The sequence below is a fragment of the Felis catus genome, chromosome A1, assembly GCF_018350175.1.
Source record: "Felis catus isolate Fca126 chromosome A1, F.catus_Fca126_mat1.0, whole genome shotgun sequence".
NCBI lineage: Eukaryota > Metazoa > Chordata > Mammalia > Carnivora > Felidae > Felis > Felis catus.
Window position 1 is genome coordinate 89,392,864 of NC_058368.1, and position 17,344 is coordinate 89,410,207.

General features: G+C 48.3%; 2 protein-coding genes and 2 non-coding genes across 14 annotated transcripts; 1 reads left to right on the forward strand and 3 right to left on the reverse strand.

The window, feature by feature from the left end:
- Positions 1–461: 461 nt before the first annotated feature.
- TRIM41 (tripartite motif containing 41) lies at positions 462–11,951 on the forward strand. Of its 11 annotated transcripts, none has more exons than XM_019830377.2 (7): positions 465–2,666; positions 4,723–4,770; positions 6,923–7,018; positions 8,751–9,014; positions 9,576–9,598; positions 9,799–9,926; positions 10,338–10,536. In XM_019830377.2, the coding sequence occupies exons 1-7, from the start codon at positions 1,857–1,859 to the stop codon at positions 10,388–10,390; spliced, it is 1,422 nt and encodes a 473-aa protein (XP_019685936.1). In that variant the 5' UTR covers positions 465–1,856; the 3' UTR covers positions 10,391–10,536. The 11 variants fall into 11 exon arrangements, with proteins under 11 accessions (XP_019685943.1, XP_019685936.1, XP_044912927.1 ...); XM_019830363.2 differs by having other exon boundaries at positions 539–2,666; positions 10,369–11,951; XM_019830367.2 differs by having other exon boundaries at positions 556–2,666; positions 8,784–9,014; positions 10,369–11,951.
- An 862-nt stretch (positions 11,952–12,813) lies between these two features.
- Positions 12,814–17,320, reverse strand: RACK1 (receptor for activated C kinase 1). The gene is made up of 8 exons (XM_003980639.4): positions 17,092–17,320; positions 15,899–16,070; positions 15,213–15,360; positions 14,872–14,967; positions 14,364–14,474; positions 13,808–13,948; positions 13,307–13,417; positions 12,814–12,922 (listed from the first exon to the last, which is right to left on the reverse strand). The coding sequence occupies exons 1-8, from the start codon at positions 17,198–17,200 to the stop codon at positions 12,857–12,859; spliced, it is 954 nt and encodes a 317-aa protein (XP_003980688.3). The 5' UTR covers positions 17,201–17,320; the 3' UTR covers positions 12,814–12,856.
- LOC111556989 lies at positions 15,514–15,592 on the reverse strand. Its single transcript, XR_002736704.1, has one exon. It is a non-coding gene; the product is annotated as a small nucleolar RNA SNORD96 family (small nucleolar RNA).
- Positions 16,730–16,797, reverse strand: LOC111557009. Its single transcript, XR_002736729.1, has one exon. It is a non-coding gene; the product is annotated as a small nucleolar RNA SNORD95 (small nucleolar RNA).
- Positions 17,321–17,344: the final 24 nt, after the last annotated feature.

Below are 17,344 nucleotides of genomic sequence, written 5' to 3' on the forward strand. Positions count from 1 at the left end.
TCTCGCGCTTGACTAACACTACCTAGAAGCTACACTGGGGCGATTAAGGGGCTGAGGGAACCCAGACTTCCAAGTAAGTGACTGGCGTTTTCTGAGCTGCCGGCTGCTGTGTTCAGGTCACCTATCCACACTTCTTTTGGCGTGGCTTCCTACAGTTGTTCACCAACGAGAATTCGTGATTTTAGCGTTTCAGGCCACCCCTCCGAGGAAGCAGGCGTTCACTCCGAGTTTCCCTACTAGGTGGGAAGCGCCTCGAGAACAGGGTGAGTTCTGCGTGCGCAGCCCTGGCATTCTGCAGCGTTTCGCACTCACTGAGACTTCTGTACATGAATTGCGTTCCTGTAACTCCCCCTCCAGTTTTTGTTTTCTTTTTAAAAATTTCTCAAGTATTATTTCAATCGCCCGAATAATCTATTTGGCAGAGATGCTCTACGTACGAAAGCAGCATCTTTGGTAGCATAGTTCTACAGCCTGGATGAGATTCTCAAAAATAAATAAATAAATAAAATATATAATGATAATAATAATAATAATTTAATACCACAAACCCAATTGGAGCCCATTCTCTTAGACTGAGACTCCATGAAGACAGACCTCGAGGTAGTTTGGACGCGGAGCATGCATGGTGCCCACTCAGAAAGTGCTGAATGACTTAACTCACTATATGTTAAGCAACATAGCTTTGAAATTGTATTAACTCTAATTTCACAAAACCCTCTGATAGCAACTATTATACTTATTTTATACAAGTAAACACAGGACTGCAAAGATATCAAATACATTTTTAACCTCCCCCCCCCTTTTCTACACTTTTCAGCACCTTGCTTTTCTCACTTCAGAGTAAATCGTGAAGGATTCCCTTTTTACAGATAAAGAGTGTTCCACTGTGTGAATGTTTATGTGACGGTTTCACTACTCCTTTATTGATGGGCAGTTAGAAAAGTTCATCTAAACGCTACGACAGTGACCAGACGGCAGTTTCTAATGCGCGTGGAAATGCCAACTACAGCGGGGAGGTTGGAGAAGATGTCCGGTCGCCTTCTGGATCCCGGAGGCACTCTGAGTTCCCAACCAACAAAGTCCTCGGCCTAGAAGGGCCGGAAGTACTTGAGGGCGCTCACCGGGACCCGCCCCTCCGCTTCCGGCATCAGCTGTGGGGAGTCCCTGGCGTTGTCCTCCTTGTCCGGTTAGTAGGATGGCGCTGGGCCGACGCAGTCATAGCACCGAGAGCGGACGGCCGTTAAGAGCCTCAACCTTTCCCCGAAGTTTATCCCCAGTGGCGGGGGATGGAGGAGGCCGGTCCTTCCGAGTTGTCCGCGTTCCCTGCTCCTTCGTATTACAGAGACGTGGGCCTCCATCGTTGTAGCCCTCCCGTCCTGTTCCCGTGTGCCTGCTAGAGCGTCTCCTCGCCGTTTCCTGTCGCCCAGGGGCCCGAGAGGAAAGAAGGGGGCGTAGCGCTACCGCGGGGGGAACTCGCGAGCTTAGGTGACTCGCAGACACCGGAAGTGTTGAGAGGGAGGCCGGAAGTGAGGGGGCGGAGCCAGGAAGTGAGGAGGGGCGGGGGTTTATGAGGAGGCCAAGGGAGCGTTGGGACAGATTTGCACTCAGGGCCACCTGAGGGACTTGGCTGTAGCGCTCAGCTCTGTCCCCTCCCCTCGCAGAGACACGGTTGTCGTCTAGGAGTAGGGAACTTTGTGGAGGGGGGGGTTGTCGGGAGGACCTTTCTGTGTCTGCGATTGAGGCAAGGTGTGGAGAGGCGGGGTGGGGGTGGGGCCGGGTCGTCAGGGCGTCTGAGAGGGAAGACCCCCGCCCCCGCCCCCCCACCGCCCATCTACACTGGCTGACTGGACACTAAGATGGCTGCCGTTGCCATGACACCCAACCCTGTGCAGACCCTTCAGGAGGAGGCGGTGTGCGCCATCTGCCTCGATTACTTCACGGACCCCGTGTCCATCGGCTGCGGGCACAACTTCTGCCGAGTGTGTGTAACCCAGTTGTGGGGAGGGGAAGATGAGGAGGACAGGGACGAGTTAGACCGGGAAGAGGAAGAGGAGGACGGAGAGGAGGAGGAGGTGGAGGCTGTGGGGGCCGGTGGAGGGTGGGACACCCCCATGAGGGATGAAGACTATGAGGGCGACATGGAGGAGGAGGTCGAGGAGGAAGAGGAGGGTGTGTTCTGGACCAGTGGCATGGGCGGGTCCAACTGGGACAACATGGACTATGTGTGGGAGGAGGAGGACGAGGAGGAAGATTTGGACTACTACTTGGGGGACATGGAGGAGGACCTGAGAGGGGAGGATGAGGAGGACGAGGAGGAAGTGCTGGAGGAGGACGAGGAAGAGGAGTTAGACCCCGTCACCCCACTGCCCCCGCCTCCAGCCCCTCGGAGGTGCTTCACCTGCCCCCAGTGCCGAAAGAGCTTTCCCAGGCGGAGCTTCCGCCCCAACCTGCAGCTGGCCAACATGGTCCAGGTGATTCGACAGATGCACCCAACTCCTGGTCGAGGGAGCCGTGGGAACGAGCAGGGCATTTGTCCCAAACACCAGGAAGCCCTGAAGCTCTTCTGCGAGGTGGATGAAGAGGCCATATGTGTGGTGTGTCGAGAATCCAGGAGCCACAAACAGCACAGCGTGGTGCCATTGGAGGAGGTGGTGCAGGAGTACAAGGTGAGAGAAGTAGAAGATGGGGAGTTTTGTGGGGGTGGAGAGAAGCTGGGAAAAGGCAATATGTCCCCTCCCACTCCCCAGAACTTGATGCACTGATTCTCCTTTTCTAAGCACTTAGTGGCATCAAGGTGGGTTGGAGTGAGAAGGATCCTGTACACTGGGCTGCATGTCTTGGGGAAAGCCACTGCTGTTTCACACTTCCATTGTCCCTAAGTGTAGGAGTACAGGTGACAGGTCCCTCAGGCTTTACCACCAGTCTCATTTTCCTCTGGGTAAGTTTTCAGTCTATCCTTGACTTGGACCCTGGAGATGGAAAGGACTTGAGGCCTCAACAAGAAAGGGCCCTAAGGAGCAGGAGTGTAGAAATGACTACTAGTGTCAGACCCAGATGCTTTGCACTTGCCTTTTAATGGGTTTCCTACCTACCCCATGATACGGCTTGGTTCTGTCCTTGAGGACTTTTGTTAAATCTGCATCAGTCGGATGTACTGACTAGAAGTTCTTACCTTACCTGAGAATGCAGATAAAAGGGAGAAGCTTTTAAGTCAGAAGACCAGGCTCTGCACTCACTCACCCAGGCATCTCTAAAAGTCTTGGAGCGTTAATTTTTCCAGGGTTAAAAGTTAATATTTACTGAACACTTAACTTACTATGTACACCAGGCACTGTACTAAGCACTTTTCATGGACTATCTCATTTAAAACTTCAGACAACCCTGTGAGTTTGATATGGTTTCTGTCCCTGTTTTACAGATTGGGAAATAGACTTAAGTAATATACACAGGGCCACATAGCTACTAGTAAGTGATGGACTTAGTTATGACCTGCCCCTGTGCCCCTGCATACTGTTAACAGTGTCATCACCATTTAGGTGTCTGTCGTTAGTTTGACTTTACTGATATGTGACTTCTTGGAGTCTGATTCTAGTTTGGTTAATACTTTGCACCCTACTTCTGGCCTTTACTCTTTTGGGATACAGGTAAAGGAGATTGGTCTGTGAGACAGCCAGCACAAATAGCACTACTTAGTGAAGGCTGGGAAGGGTTTGAAACAGTGGGACCAGGAGGAAGAGAGGGTAGCTCCTGTGTGCTCTGTGCATTACCCCAGTTTTAGAGTAACGAGTCTAGAGCTTCTCAGCTATGAGTGGTACAGCTAAGACAAACTTACATCGTCTCATGACAAGAAACTATGTCTTCCACACAGTGATACTCCCAATTACTAGGGGAGTTTTCAAAAGTACAGTGGGCCCTACCACTAGAGATTCTGAGTCAGAGACAGGGAGAGTGTCTTTAAGAAAGCCCAGCCTAGCATTGGCATCACTGCATTGGTAATATCACCTGTTGTTTAGGCTCTGTGTTGTTAGGGGAGGTTGTGATTTCCTTTTGTCCTTTTTATCTCCTCTTGGCTCCTCAGTGGGCAGTTTGTTAATTAAATGTTGGGATGGACTATTCATGGACATTCCACTTGTTCTCCACCCTCCTTCTACAGGGCTCTTCTGAAGGGCTTCTGAAAATGGATTTTTATTTGTGAATTTGTGTTAGCCATATCTGTTGTATGCCAGCCTAGTAGGGCTCTGCAATTTGAGGAGGCCACATAGATGCAAATAATCTGCCATTAACTGATCAGCAAATGTAAATACATGGATTTTATTATTTAGAACTAATTTGAGTGATTCCTTTTTTAATTTACAGGCCATTTTATAGGTACGTAGTTTATTCTTTTCAAATCTGTACACTAACTAGCACTAGTTTGGAACAGTGTTGTTTTATAGAAATATTTTTTATTGAGTAGGTAATAATATGGATGATGTATAAATAAATCTCCTAAAAAAGTGAAAGTTCTTGAAAATTTCTCTTAAAATAGTACTCTGTTTGGACTTGTGCTCATGAATTTGTCAATGATTTATGAAAATTATTAAATGGGAAATTTAAGCATCATAAATTCTGAACAGGATTGGAGAAAAATAGAAGGTAATATCAAAAAACAAAATTTTTTGTAGTTTATGCTACTTTCATGTCAGGGGTTGATTGTAATATTATTAATGTAATTTTTTCTAGAACCACTCATCCTGTGCAACAACCACTGCCTTTTGTACTCTTCTCTGGGTCAGTAACCTCTTTAGTTCAAGGGTCATTATCAGGTTGTCATTGGCAGTTTAGACATAGGTAGAGAATACTAGATAACATTTATTGATCTTTACTATGTGCTACTGTGTGAAGCATACTGTCCATAACATGCATTCTGTTATTCCCAATTCCCATGTAAGATGAGGAAATTGGAAGTGCTGCTTGCCTCAGGTCACCTGGCTACATTTAGGTTTAGATTGGAGTCTAGGCTTGAGCTCTTCTGCTCTGTATTACCTCTCAAGGAAAAAGGCAGAAGTAGTAGGAGACATAAAAAAAAAAAAAGGAAAGAAAACAGGTTGGGCCTATTTCTGGTCTCTAACAGCCCTTTAAAGAAAAAGATTCTGGGGGTACCTGGGCGGTTCAGTCGGTTAAGCCTCTGAGTCTTGATTTCAGCTCAGGTCATGATCTCACTGTTCCTGAGATAGAGCCCCATGTCTGGGGGCAGGGAGCCTGCTTGGGATTCTCTTTCTCCCTCTCTCTCTATCCCTCCCCTTGCTCTCACAAAATAAATAAATAAACATTAAAAAAAAAAAAAGGAAAAAGATACCATTACAAGAGATTGGAACATAGAGCTCAAATGCATATTTGCCGTGAAGGTTAAAATCTTAGGAAGAGAGAGGTTTTGTTTTCCATTTATATTTATTTAATAATAATTAAAAAAAATTTTTTTAATGTTTATTTTTGAGAGAGAGAGAGTGTGAGCTAGGGGAGGAGGAGAGAGAGGGAGACACAGAATCTGAAGTGGGCTCCAGGCTCTGAGCTGTCAGCACAGCATCGAACTGATGAGTGGTGAGATCATGACCTGAGCTGAAGTGGACATTCAACCAATGGAGCCATCCAGGCGCCCCAGTAATAATTTTTTTTAAGTTTGTTTATTTTGAGAGAGAGCTCATGTGAGGGTGGGACAGAGGGAGGGGGAGAGAGAAAATCCCAAGCAGGCCCAGTGCTCTACTCAAGGCTTGAACCCACAAACTGAAATCATGACCTGAACCAAAACCGAGTCTGTCTCTTAACTGACTAAGCCACCCAGGCACCCCTTGTTTTCCATTTAGTAAGTGAGTGAGAGAGAAAGCAGATGGACAAAGAGGCATAGAAATTAAAATAAGTAAAGTGGGGCCCCTGCCCCACAAGGAGCCATTGTGTCCTGGCAGAGACATATTTAAAAACCATTACAGTGTCTAGGAAGTATTGTAAAGGTTGTATTCACGTTCCTTGGGATGACAGAGGAAGTTGGGGGCAGGGAGGACCATGGTCAGGTAGCTGGTATTTAAAATTTTTTTTTTTTAACGTTTATTTATTTTTGAGACAGTGAGAGACAGAGCATGAACAGGGGTGGGTCAGAGAGAGGGAGACACAGAATCTGAAACAGGCTCCAGGCTCTGAGCTGTCAGCACAGAGCCCAACGCGGGGCCCGAACTCACGGACCACGAGATCATGACCTGAGCCGAAGTCGGCCGCTTAACCGACTGAGCCACCCAGGCACCCCAGGTAGCTGGTATTTTAAAGGAAGAATGCCTTGGGCCAGGTGGAGAAAGGAAATCCCAGAAAGAGGGAAGAGCATGTATAAAGATAATAGAATTACATTCGGGAAAAGACAGTTTTATGTGGCTAAAACTAAGAGTCTATGTCAGAAGGGGTAAGTGTAGTAGAGAAGTCTAGAAATGTAGAGGCAATGAAGGAACCTCATATTTTGCAGGTGATTGAGAACCACTGAAAGATTTTTAGCACAGGCACAAAATCATCAGAGAAATATTTAGAGATGAAAGTTATGAGGAAGATTGCTTTTGAGGGCTGGAACATTTCATATGGAAGGACCTTGTGTGGTGAGGGGCTCAAGCCAGGTCCACCCCAACTCTGGGTATGGAGCTCTATGGTCACCAGGATCCTACCAATAGAGAACACACTCAGCGGTGTGTTCTTCTATACATGAGTGCAGGCAGAGGGTTGGAGGCCTTTGTCATCATCTGAAGAGAAGAGAGGGGAGGAAGAGAGTATGATGCTCATCTAATACCTGTGATGGGGGTCAGGCTTTGAGCCCCAGTCCAATGCAGGGAGGATGGGGGAAGTGGGCACTGAAAGCAGGTGCCTCTCCTATCCCAGGCTTCTAACCTTCCTTTTCTCATTCCCTCAGGCCAAACTGCAGGGGCATGTGGAACCACTGAGGAAGCATCTAGAGGCTGTGCAGAAGATGAAGGCCAAGGAGGAGAGGCGGGTGACAGAACTGAAGGTGGGTGAATGTCCTTGATAGGGCTTACTGGCTCTGTGATCAGGGCAGGGAACATGGGTTGTCTACTCTCAGAAGTGGTGACAAGATTCCCTGAAGAGGGACCTGGGAGAGAGGTAGAGACATTCCCACGGTTTTGAAGAGAGAGGGGCCTTAAAGGGTCAGGGGGCACATTTATTCTAGGTTCCAGAATGGAGTGGAAACAGATCTAGTGTAGAGAGGTTGGGTCCGTGGCCCAAGCCTGAAGAACAGGCTTACCACCCCAGACACCTCACTTCAAGGCCTGTGCCCACCAGGCTGGATAGCACAGAGGGCAGAAGTGGGCAAGGCAAAATCTACATAACAGCCATCAGAGAAGCCCCAGGTCCCAGGACAGATGGTAGGTGGTAGGTAGAGCAACCCTGAGCATGAACGGGAAGGGGAGGGCATGATGTTTAATAGAGGATAGAATGTTACAGAGACTTTGTCTTCTCTAGTCCAGTGTTTCTCAGCTGTTTTTCTTGATTGATCACCCCTCTCCAAGGAGTATTTTTAGATATTTTTTCCCTAATACCACCCTCCCCACCCCCAACTCTGTACGTGTGTTTGTAAGGTCAGCAGAAACTGGAATGGCCTGGCACTGAGCTTTGGAGACCAAGACAGGACATCCTTCTTGTCTGACCTCTTCCCTCATCTTTCCCTGGCCAGTGGGTGGGTCTTGCCACTTCCCAAGTCTTGTACTTATTTTTTTGCCACCTACACATTAGGGACTCTGCTGCTGGCAATTGCCACACACTGAGTGTGTCTGGGAGCCAGGGGGTCCTCTTAGCCAAATGCTCAGATTGAGACTTCTGGGGTCCTGGGATGCAGAGAGAAGATGTCAGAGTCTGTGTATCACTGGGACAGAGAGTGAAGCTGACTTTCCTTCACCGACTTACCCAGTCAGAACTTCCTTCCTCACTGTGGCCTGTCCCTCTTTGTCCCAAGAATGTCTCTAGCTGATGATACCTGCATGGAAAGCATGCCCACTATCTGGGATTGCCCAGTCCAGGCAAATGGGGTGAGATTAGGCAGAAGTTTTCTCTGATTATATATAGACTACAATCTACACAATGATATCCATGATTTTGGCTTTTGGCTTTTAACGTGTAAAATAACATTTGGCCGTTTACAGAGAAAGTTTGCTAGACTCCTGATCTAGAAGGATTCGGTGACTTTTCCAAAGTCATTAGTAGTGTAGTCAAGACCCTAACTTGATATCTTGATTCCTAAATTTTTAATTTATTCATTGCAAAAAACTTTTACTAAGTACTGGTGCTGTTCTGAGGTCTGAGGATCCTGTGACAAAAAACTGGTGGAAAAGGATGTTAAAAGATACTTCAATGTAAACAACATTTCAAATTAATATTAATGCTGTGAGGATATATAATGAATGATATTTATGGGAGATACGATGGTATTTATGGGGGTAGTCCTGATTTAGATCTAGTGGGGAGAGAAGGCTTCTCTCAGGGAATATTTTTAAATTTAGATCTGAAGAATGAATCAAGTTAGATAGCCAGGGTGGAGATAAGTTGCAGGCAGAAGTTAGTGAGTTTGAGACCAGTGTGCTTTGGAGTGTGGGAGTGGTGCCTGGTAAGGCTGGGAGGTGGTGGAAGGGACAGGGGCCCCTTTCCATTTGGGATGCAGAGCTCCATTACCTTGGATTGAGGGGCAGCAGTTGCAAAATTGGAAGTTTATGTTTCTGTGTGTTGAGGTGGTATCCACCATCCCCTTTGCATCATCCCAGAGCCAGATGAAGTCAGAGCTGGCAGCTGTGGCCTCGGAGTTCGGGCGGCTGACACGGTTTCTGGCTGAAGAGCAGGCAGGGTTGGAGCGGCGCCTCCGAGAGATGCACGAAGCCCAGCTAGGGCGTGCAGGAGCAGCGGCCAGCCGCCTGGCGGAGCAGGCTGCCCAGCTGAGCCGCCTGCTGGCGGAGGCCCAGGAGCGGAGCCAGCAGGGGGGCCTGCGGCTGCTCCAGGTGAGCAGTGCCCCCTTCCCTGTCTCCCCCTGCCTTCCCCCCAGCACCCTGTATTTGCTCTGTTAGGCAGTGCTTACCAAACATCTGTTCAGAGCTGCCTCTCTTCTCATTGGGAGGACCCATGATAATTTAACCTAAGACCAAAAGGTTTTTTGAGGCTGGGGACAGGGTTAATGCCAAATGTGGTGTGTGTGTGATTATACCCAGTGAAAAGAAAGAAATTCAATTGTATAAAGAGGGTTTTAAAGTAGAGTCAAGGAAAGAATTTTTGACAGAGACATCCTGAGAAAGATGCCTAAGTCATGTTGTAAAAATTCTTTTACTGGGGTTGAAAATTCTATTATTGGTCTCACGGCAGGATGAGATAAGTGTGCTAGGGCATAGGGATGATTGAGATGGATACACACTGAGGGTCTTGAGGGTTGCTTTTTCTTACTCCCTGTTCAAGTTCAGTCCTTTCTCTGGCTGGAATCAGATTGAGAGAAAGGAGCTGTCTGTGTGCAGCTGACTCTCTCTTTGTCTCTTTTTCCCTCTCCCTCTTTTTGTTTCTGTTATTCCCAGGACATCAAGGAGACTTTCAATAGGTGTGTTGCCACCCTTTATCCTTTGTGACCCAGTGGCATCTGGTTCCCCATCCCTACCTCTCTTGGATATCCCGCTCCTTTCCTTCCTTCCCCAGGACCCGAGTTTCTGCCTCCTGGACCCTCCTCTCCTTCCCCTCAGCTTCTGCTCTTCCCTCTGGGAATATCATGGTCCCACCCCCTGCCCGGTCCCCTTCCTCTAGGTGTGAAGAGGTACAGCTGCAACCCCCAGAGGTCTGGTCCCCTGACCCGTGTCAGCCCCATAGCCATGACTTCTTGACAGATGCCATCGTGAGGAAAATGAGCCGGATGTTCTGTCAGGCTGCCCGAGGTAGGGAGGTCACCTGTACGACCTTCCTTTTCCTTTCCCTTCACAGACCTGAGATTGGGTTCTGAGGAGGAGGTTGGGCCTGGTGGGGGGAAGATTGGGGCTAAGGTGGAGCAGGATACAGGTAGGCCGCTTGGGGCTTCAAGCTAAGAGTAGTTTTTGACCTAGACCAGGTAGGTGTTGATGGTGGGAGTGGAGGGTGGATAGCAAGAGCCAGGGCCAGAGGGAAGACCTGTCCAGGGTCCTGGAAACAAGAGTTGGGGAAGAGGTGGAGCTCCTAGGAACTACAGTCTGGTCTCTAGGATGGGGAGGGGTGAGGACAGCTGGAAGGCAGGCAGGGAGGGAGGCAAAGGGGAGGGCAGCAGGAAAGGCTGAATCTTGGAGTTGGCTACTGATGGGGAACAGTTGTTCCAGCCTTGGCGTATTTGTCCTCCCCCTCCCCAAGTGGACCTGACGCTGGACCCTGACACGGCTCACCCGGCCCTGATGCTCTCCCCTGACCGCCGGGGGGTCCGCCTGGCAGAGCGGCGGCAGGAGGTTGCTGACCATTCCAAGCGCTTCTCAGCCGACTGCTGCGTATTGGGGGCCCAAGGCTTCCGCTCTGGGCGGCACTACTGGGAGGTAGAGGTGGGAGGGCGGCGGGGTTGGGCGGTGGGTGCTGCCCGTGAATCGACCCATCATAAGGAGAAGGTGGGCTCTGGGGGATCCTCTTTGGGCAGTGGGGATGCCAGCTCCTCACGCCATCACCATCGCCGCCGCCGGCTCCACCTACCCCAACAGCCCCTGCTCCAGCGCGAAGTGTGGTGTGTGGGCACCAATGGCAAACGCTACCAGGCACAGAGCTCAACGGAGCAGACACTGCTGAGCCCAAGTGAGAAACCGCGGCGCTTTGGCGTGTACCTGGACTATGAGGCTGGGCGCCTAGGCTTCTACAATGCGGAGACTCTAGCCCACGTGCATACCTTCTCAGCTGCTTTCCTGGGCGAGCGTGTCTTCCCTTTCTTTCGAGTGCTCTCCAAGGGTACTCGTATCAAGCTATGCCCTTGATTAGCCTGCCACCCGCAGGGGCCCCTCTGGTCAGCACTTGAGGGGCGGGTGGTGGTGGAGGGTGTCCCATAAGTTTAGGGGCTCAAAGGCTCCTTCCACTGTTGCTTCCCACTCCCCTTTGACCCCAGGCCCGCTTCTCCCTCTAGGAGCCTAAAGAACCTTCCTGGCCTGCAGCTCTGCCTTCTCTCACCTGCAATGTCTGTCCAACAGGTCTGCATGGGTCCCTGATGAGAACAGCTGCCTGGTTTTCCTTCCCTCTGTCCACCCAGGGTTTTGAGTAGGAGTTGAGGGGAGATTTAACTCTATTACTTAACTTCCCTTTCCTTGCCCCTACTCTTCACCTTTGTCAGTTCCCAGGCTGGGATATTTGGGCAAGACTCCTGTCTGCCCCGAATTCCATTTTCTGATGCAAATTTTAGCTAAGGGATTTGGAAGCTTTTTGGGGAGGCGGGTTAGGCAAAAGGGTAGAGCTGGGTAATAAATGTCTATTCTCTGGGGGAGGTAGGAGGGATTCTAGACTCCTTCCATCCCCAATTTCTACCTCCATAGACTGGCCAGAATTAAGCTTGAGATCTGGAATGGTCAACACAATTGAAACTACATACCATTGTATTACCCAATAAATTATTTTCTCCCCCACCCTTTTTCCAGCACTCACATTAGGAGTAAAGCTCACCCTGCCCATCCCCTCCAGGTCTTTTCACTGCCAGGCTCCTTTCCTCTTTGTCCAATGAAGTTCCTTGTGTCAGTATCCAGCCTCATATATTAGTTCTCTCCATCTGGTGAGCCCTGACCAGGAGCCTGGGGACAGGGGTTTGGATCCCCAGGAGAGCCTTGGGTATAATCTATTTTTCTAGTAACCCCTTGCCTTTTGTCACTTGTCAGCTTTTGTCCTTTGCTTTGATGGCAGAGGTCAACTTCTGTTCCTGGGGGAAAGGGAAGACGGGATGTGTTGTGGAAATAAAGTTTATTTGCTTCTTTTGTGGAGTCCTTTCCTTTAGGTGAGCAAAAATAGAATGTAGGGCCAGGGTTTCTTCCACAGTAAGCCAGTCTCTCCAATAAACGTAATGACACATAATGACACAGAACTGAGGACTGATTGTACCTTCCCCATAACCTGCGTTTTACACCACTCATGTTATTTCCATAGATTGGGGTATTCACTCTCACCCCATTTGAATATCTACATAGTTTTATTGGTACCCTCTTCAGCATGCACTTTGAAAATTGTTTGCCACTTGTGTATCACTGCTTTGAGGTTTTAGGATTCTGGTTTTCCCAAGAATCTTTACATTTCTAAAGTCTTTCCATGTGATTGCATCTAGTTGAAATCCCATAAAATTGAAGCTAAAGCCACAGTAGCCTTATCACCATTAGGAGTTGATGGCAAAGGAAACTGTACAGGCTACTTCAACATGCTACATATTTACTTAGCCACTACCTGAGAAAAAGCCAGCTGTAATTGTATTTATGAATACCTGCAGACTACATAATTTTTAATCTCCAACAATGGAGGGAGTAAAAAGGACCTGATCTTAAGCAGAAACTCTTTTGGGGAGAGTTGCCTTATCATAGACGAAGGGTTCAAAAAAATCTCCATTTTAACAAAAAGACAACTTGACAGACTACACTAACTTGAGTTTCAAAATATCTCATATTACCTTGAGGAATGACAAATGCCTACTCATTTATGTTACAGATTGAACTGAGATTTTACTATGCCCAAGGAACATTTTCTCCAGGCTTAAGCGAGGCCCCAAGGATCTATACCTGAGACACAGTACATTGTGATGCAACCCAGCATTAGAAAGCAGTTTTGCTTATCAGAGAAAGACACTATAAGTCAGCAAACCAATGTTTTATTTCCAAAGTTCTGCCCTCTATTTCTAGCGGGTGCCAATGGTCACCTGCCACACTCGCACCAGGTTGTCCGTGTAGCCAGCAAACAGAGTCTGCAAGGGAGAAATGACAGTGATAGGTCATGTCAGAGCCATGGAACTCTGCATTCCCTTCTTTTAAGACCCCCAATCTTCTAACCACCAGGTTGTAGGTGGTATGTATTCCTAGAGGAAGCAACAGCTGGTAGTAAGGACTCATACTCTTGTAAAATGATTAAGTTATCCAAAGTGTTAACTGAAGGTAGGTAATCATTGCTTGTTAGATCAATTTTCCTTCCAGTGCAGGAACATGTACTCTGTTCACTGGTAGAGCTAATTTGGTTCTCTCAAATCAACCTGGCTAGTTTTGTCATTTCATTTTATGTCAAAGACATTCCAAGAGCAAAGAGGGGGAGAGAAAAGGTAAAAGCTGAGTCACTTAAGCAGAGACCCACTTACCTGGCCATCAGCAGACCAGGCCAGAGAAGTACACTGGGGTGGCTCTGCCTTGCTGCTGGTACTGATAACTTCCTGCTTCAGTTCATCTACAATGATCTTGCCTTCCAAGTCCTGGGAAAGGGGCAAAATCAAGGTAAGGAGGGATTCTACTACAAGCATCCAAGGAATAGAGGCCAAGGATGTTGTGAAACAGCCTAAAATGCATAGGACTGTCTCCCCTCCCCCCACCAAATTATCTAGACCAAAAGGTTGATTATGCTGAGACTGAATAAATTGCTGTAATTTGTGACACCCTTTAGTAGGTAAGTATCGTGCACCACTGCAAATCCCAATCCTAGCAAGTTGTAACTTGCTCTTCCTGGGTCTCCACTGATAGCCTGATGATCAGCAGTTGTTCAGGAAGCTCGAATCCCAGCAGTGACATATCAGGAAATCACAACATTGCCATGGCTCACAAGAGTAAAGCCAGGAGCTCGGCCCTCAACTGTAGCCCACACTCACCCAGATCTTGATGCTGGGGCCTGTGGCAGCACAGAGCCAGTATCGGTTAGGACTGAAGCACAGGGCATTGATGATGTCCCCACCATCTAGTGTATAAAGGTGCTTGCCTTCATTAAGGTCCCAAAGCATAGCCTGGCCATCCTGAGAAGAGGAAAGGGGAGTCAGGGTAATATGAAACCTATTCCAGGTGTTAATCTCTACTGTCAAGGTTCTGTCTTAATCCTTATTCTCCCTCCCACAACTTCCCCAAAGCTAATGATTCAAATACCAGTATATCTCTGAATGCCCCTCCGTTAATGCATGACACCCCATCAACCCTACCAAGGCCCTGACAATTTCTAAAATCACTACAATCAGTTCTGAAAACAGAATTCTAATAACAGCTTTAAGAAACCAGCTTTACTGAAAACAATCTTTTAAACAGTATGGTGTGTATAATTTTTAGAAAACAATTTTCACAAACATTTACTCTCGGATTGCTACCTTAAGTATTTTTAAAAAAAAAAAAAAACCACTGTCCCCCATTGAGTAGAATACTCCCAGCTCCTGAACATACCTTCCCTCCAGAAGCACAGAGGGATCCATCTGGAGAGACTGTCACAGTGTTCAGGTAGCCTGTGTGGCCGATGTGATTGGTCTTCAACTTGCAGTTTGCCAGGTTCCATACCTAGATATGGGAGGGTTAGGGGTAATAGGTGAAAAACCTGGCTCCAAATCCACTGGCGTCAGGAGGGCTCAAGACAAAAAAGGCATGGCACCTTCTTTAAAAGCATTTCTGGATATGGTGGCCATTTTTCATTCTACCAGTAACAAAAAAGGTTAAAGAATTTGTCTTGGTCACCTAAGGACAATCAAGATTAAATAAAGAATGCTTCGTTGCTCTACAAGGGATATTGGGTTCAATTAGCTACTCCATACCAAGTATCAAAAACTAATAGTTAGAAAACAACAATAGGAAAAGTCAACTGAGAAATAAAGCTTTCAAAGTTAGAACTTATGACCACCTACGAGGCAATGGGAACATTCTGGCTGGTAAAAGCCCTACATCCTGACTTCAAGCTCACCTTGACCAGCTTGTCCCAGCCACAGGAGACAATGATGGGATTGCTGCTATTGGGTGAAAAGCGGACACAAGACACCCACTCCGAATGGCTCTCATCCTAGAGGACAGAAAAGAAGTAAGGAGAAACTATCCTGTCCCATGAAACTACACCCCTTACCCCTTCCCTCAGTTACATGGGAGGTACACTGATGGCTTTGCACTCACATCCCTGGAACCCAAACCTTTAATATCAACAGAACCCCTTTGGAGCCCAAGCCAGGCTTGAAATCACCACATAATGCCAAGGTTAAGAAGGATGGGAGAGAATCTTCATGTGCTTTCTGCATGTGCCTTCACTGTTACCTGGACAGTATATTTGCATACACCCAGAGTATTCCACAGCTTGATGGTTTTATCTCGGGAGCCAGAGACAATTTGGCGGTTGTCGGAGGAGAAAGCCACACTCAGCACATCCTTCGTATGTCCTACAAATCTGCGTGTGGTGGTACCCCTAAGGAAGAGGACTTGGTCAGTCTCTAGACTCTGCAAACATTCTTCCACATCAGACTGTTTCCCTGGCCTTCCGTGGTCTTACTGGAGCTGCCATTACTCACATGACCCTGGACATGGGTCTGATCACAACATGGTTGAGCATATGCCAGAGAATCCCTTCAGAATTGCAGGACATGTCCTCACTCCCACATGGGGATTGGCTGACAATGTCATCTGTCATCACTAGGATCCTCCATTATGCCTGACCATCCAACGACTGAGCTCCCAAGATAAAACATGTTCAAACCCTTGCCTACTCTCAACCACAGTATGTGGCAAAGCTGCTCAACCAGCCCACTCTGAAGCAACTCTGCGAAAGTAATTAAAAGCAGCAAGGATGGAAGCCAAGCAACCCAACTACCTTCTCTTTGTACGCCCTGCCTTACAGTTCCCACAATGAACCTCACTGTCCTTTGGAAACCACCTCCCAACAGCATCTACCTCATTTCTGCCCAGCTTTTCCCCAGTGCCCCAGAGTTAAATGAGCAGCTACTTGCGTTGTGAGATCCCAAAGACGAAGGGTTCCATCCCAGGAGCCTGAGAGGGCAAACTGGCCATCTGAGGAGATGACCACGTCACTAACGAAGTGGGAATGACCCCGAAGAGCACGCTGTGGGATGCCATAATTGGTCTCATCCCTGGTCAGCTTCCACATGATGATAGTCTTATCTAAGGGGAGGTAACACAGAAAATCCAGTGAGGAATCCCACAGCCCACTCACTGACCTATTGGATAATCCAGGATCCCTCAAGGTCATTGGTGGATTTAAAAGAAATTAAGGACACTCAAGGGGGGAGGGGACCCCCAAGCCGAGAGTGCTGTCATTAGTCAAAGCTAAGTGATTCATTATTCCAAAAAAAAGTCAAGTAGAACTAAGCAACGCCACTAGAATTAAACTTAGGTGTGGAGGCCTTTAGCAGATTATGAATGCCTTTTTGTGACATTCATAACAGCCCAATGTCTGAATCTTATTCTGAGGTCTAATACATAAACACTGCTGCTTGGGTGTGGGAAGACTGAATGTGGGCTTCCTACAACTACCACTGAGGATGCCAGAAGTACTGGATTTAGTTGATTTACACACTACAAGGCTGGAAGCTTTCACTGAAAGGTGTTGGACTCCACACGCTTTCCGATTATGCGTCACACATGATCCTAACCTCAGACTGTTTTTAATAGCGTGGGGGCAAACAATAGCGTGTTCATTCAAACAAGAGAATGACAAGAAAAAAAAGGCAGAAAAGACAAGACACGGGCTTGCAAGGAGATTGGCATCAGGACTCCCCTTGGGAGTCCATCCAGGAAAAACTAGGCACAGGGCCGGGCGGCAGCTCAGAAACAGCCTCTGGGTCTCAGCATGGGCACTCAGATGGCATGTTGGGGTCATCACCGCCCCGCCCGACCCGTATAGGCTCTTGCACACTTAGCCACATCTGCGAGGAGGCGGGCAAGAAATAAAACCCCAATCCTGCAATCCTAGCAGCTACGAGCTGATCTATGTCTCGGCCTTTGCAAAGTGGAAAATGCCTCATGGGCTTATCCAGGCTGAGACTTAGGCCCGGGTCCGCATGCCCCACCTCGCAGGCGGACGGAGTTTCCCGGGCCGCCAACTCGCGATCCACTGGAAACAACAGGAGACACGCGCAACCCACTTATCTTTCAACCCCTTGCCCCGCACCTCAGCCCGTACCTCGAGAAGCGGACAGTATCATGTCCGGGAACTGGGGGGTGGTGGCGATCTGAGTCACCCAGCCGTTGTGGCCCTTGAGGGTGCCACGAAGTGTCATCTGCTCAGTCATGGCGGCGGGGAGTGCGGATGTCGCCGGGGCGACAAGGATGAAGTTGGATAGCTCAGAGACTAGCACCACAGCCGCTCGCACCGCGGCTCTGCAGAGGAAAAGAGAGAGAAGGAACCCCACCGGAACCGGAAATACCCGTCCGCT

Coding starts and splice junctions, on each gene's coding strand:
- TRIM41 (XM_019830363.2), top strand. CDS start 1,857: ATGGCTGCCGTTGCCATGACACCCAACCCTGTGCAGACCCTTCAGGAG. Junction 7,019..8,750: donor GGCGGGTGACAGAACTGAAG/GTGGGTGAATGT, acceptor CTGTGTGTTGAG/GTGGTATCCACCATCCCCTT. Junction 9,599..9,798: donor ATCAAGGAGACTTTCAATAG/GTGTGTTGCCAC, acceptor CCCTTCCTCTAG/GTGTGAAGAGGTACAGCTGC.
- RACK1 (XM_003980639.4), bottom strand. CDS start 17,200: ATGACTGAGCAGATGACACTTCGTGGCACCCTCAAGGGCCACAACGGC. Junction 15,361..15,898: donor CGTCTTTGGGATCTCACAAC/GCAAGTAGCTGC, acceptor CCTCTTCCTTAG/GGGTACCACCACACGCAGAT. Junction 14,968..15,212: donor TATGCAAATATACTGTCCAG/GTAACAGTGAAG, acceptor TCTGTCCTCTAG/GATGAGAGCCATTCGGAGTG.